This window comes from Sinocyclocheilus anshuiensis, unplaced genomic scaffold (genome assembly GCF_001515605.1).
Source record: "Sinocyclocheilus anshuiensis isolate Anshui unplaced genomic scaffold, SAMN03320099.WGS_v1.1 scaffold1371, whole genome shotgun sequence".
In the NCBI taxonomy this organism is placed as follows: domain Eukaryota; kingdom Metazoa; phylum Chordata; class Actinopteri; order Cypriniformes; family Cyprinidae; genus Sinocyclocheilus; species Sinocyclocheilus anshuiensis.
The window spans coordinates 443,130-443,777 of NW_015539833.1; the positions used below are offsets into that span (position 1 = coordinate 443,130).

General features: G+C 38.0%; 1 protein-coding gene across 1 annotated transcript in view; it reads right to left on the reverse strand.

Annotated features, from left to right (window-relative positions):
• Positions 1-648, reverse strand: part of LOC107684267 (UTP--glucose-1-phosphate uridylyltransferase-like) — a 12,604-nt gene that overhangs the window by 3,600 nt on the left and 8,356 nt on the right. Inside the window, exon 6 of the mRNA XM_016480494.1 lies at positions 3-138. Within this exon, the coding sequence (XP_016335980.1) occupies positions 3-138 (136 nt within the window). The remainder of the gene's footprint in view (positions 1-2; positions 139-648) is intronic.

The following is a 648-nucleotide window of genomic DNA, read 5'->3' on the forward strand; positions in this document are numbered from 1 at the left end:
TTGTCCAGCAGGCCAGAGTTGAAGAAGCTGGTGTAGATGTCTCCATGGCCAGGCGGGTACCAGGCCTCTTCATTCTCACCGGTCAGGCCCATGTTAGTGGCCACGGGTAACAAAGACTCCTTATTGATCCTGGGATACCTGTGCAGGACAGGAAAACAGACAAGCTGACAATGGAAAAGCAGTCAAAGCTGTGGACTAACAGCTTGCATAAATGTGTGAATCAGTCTTGAAATACTAATACCTCGGTTACTGATGTTTTATTGTAAGGATTGATGTTCCCAAAAGCTGGCTGATCATTTTTTGCATATTTACAATATATTTGATATTTTGGGGAGATTTTTAAATTATGCCACAATTATTTGTATGTAGCCATTAAGTGTTTTGCATTTGAAATATAACATATACAGTGGGTACGGAAAGTATTCAGACCCCCTTAAATTTTTCACTCTTTGTTATATTGCAGCCATTTGCTAAAATCATTTAAGTTAATTTTTTTTCCTCATTAATGTACACACAGCACCCCATACTGACAGAAAAACACAGAATCGTTGACATTTTTGCAGATTTATTAAAAAAGAAAAACTGAAATATCACATGGTCCTAAGTATTCAGACCCTTTGCTCAGTATTTAGTAGAAGCACCCTTTTG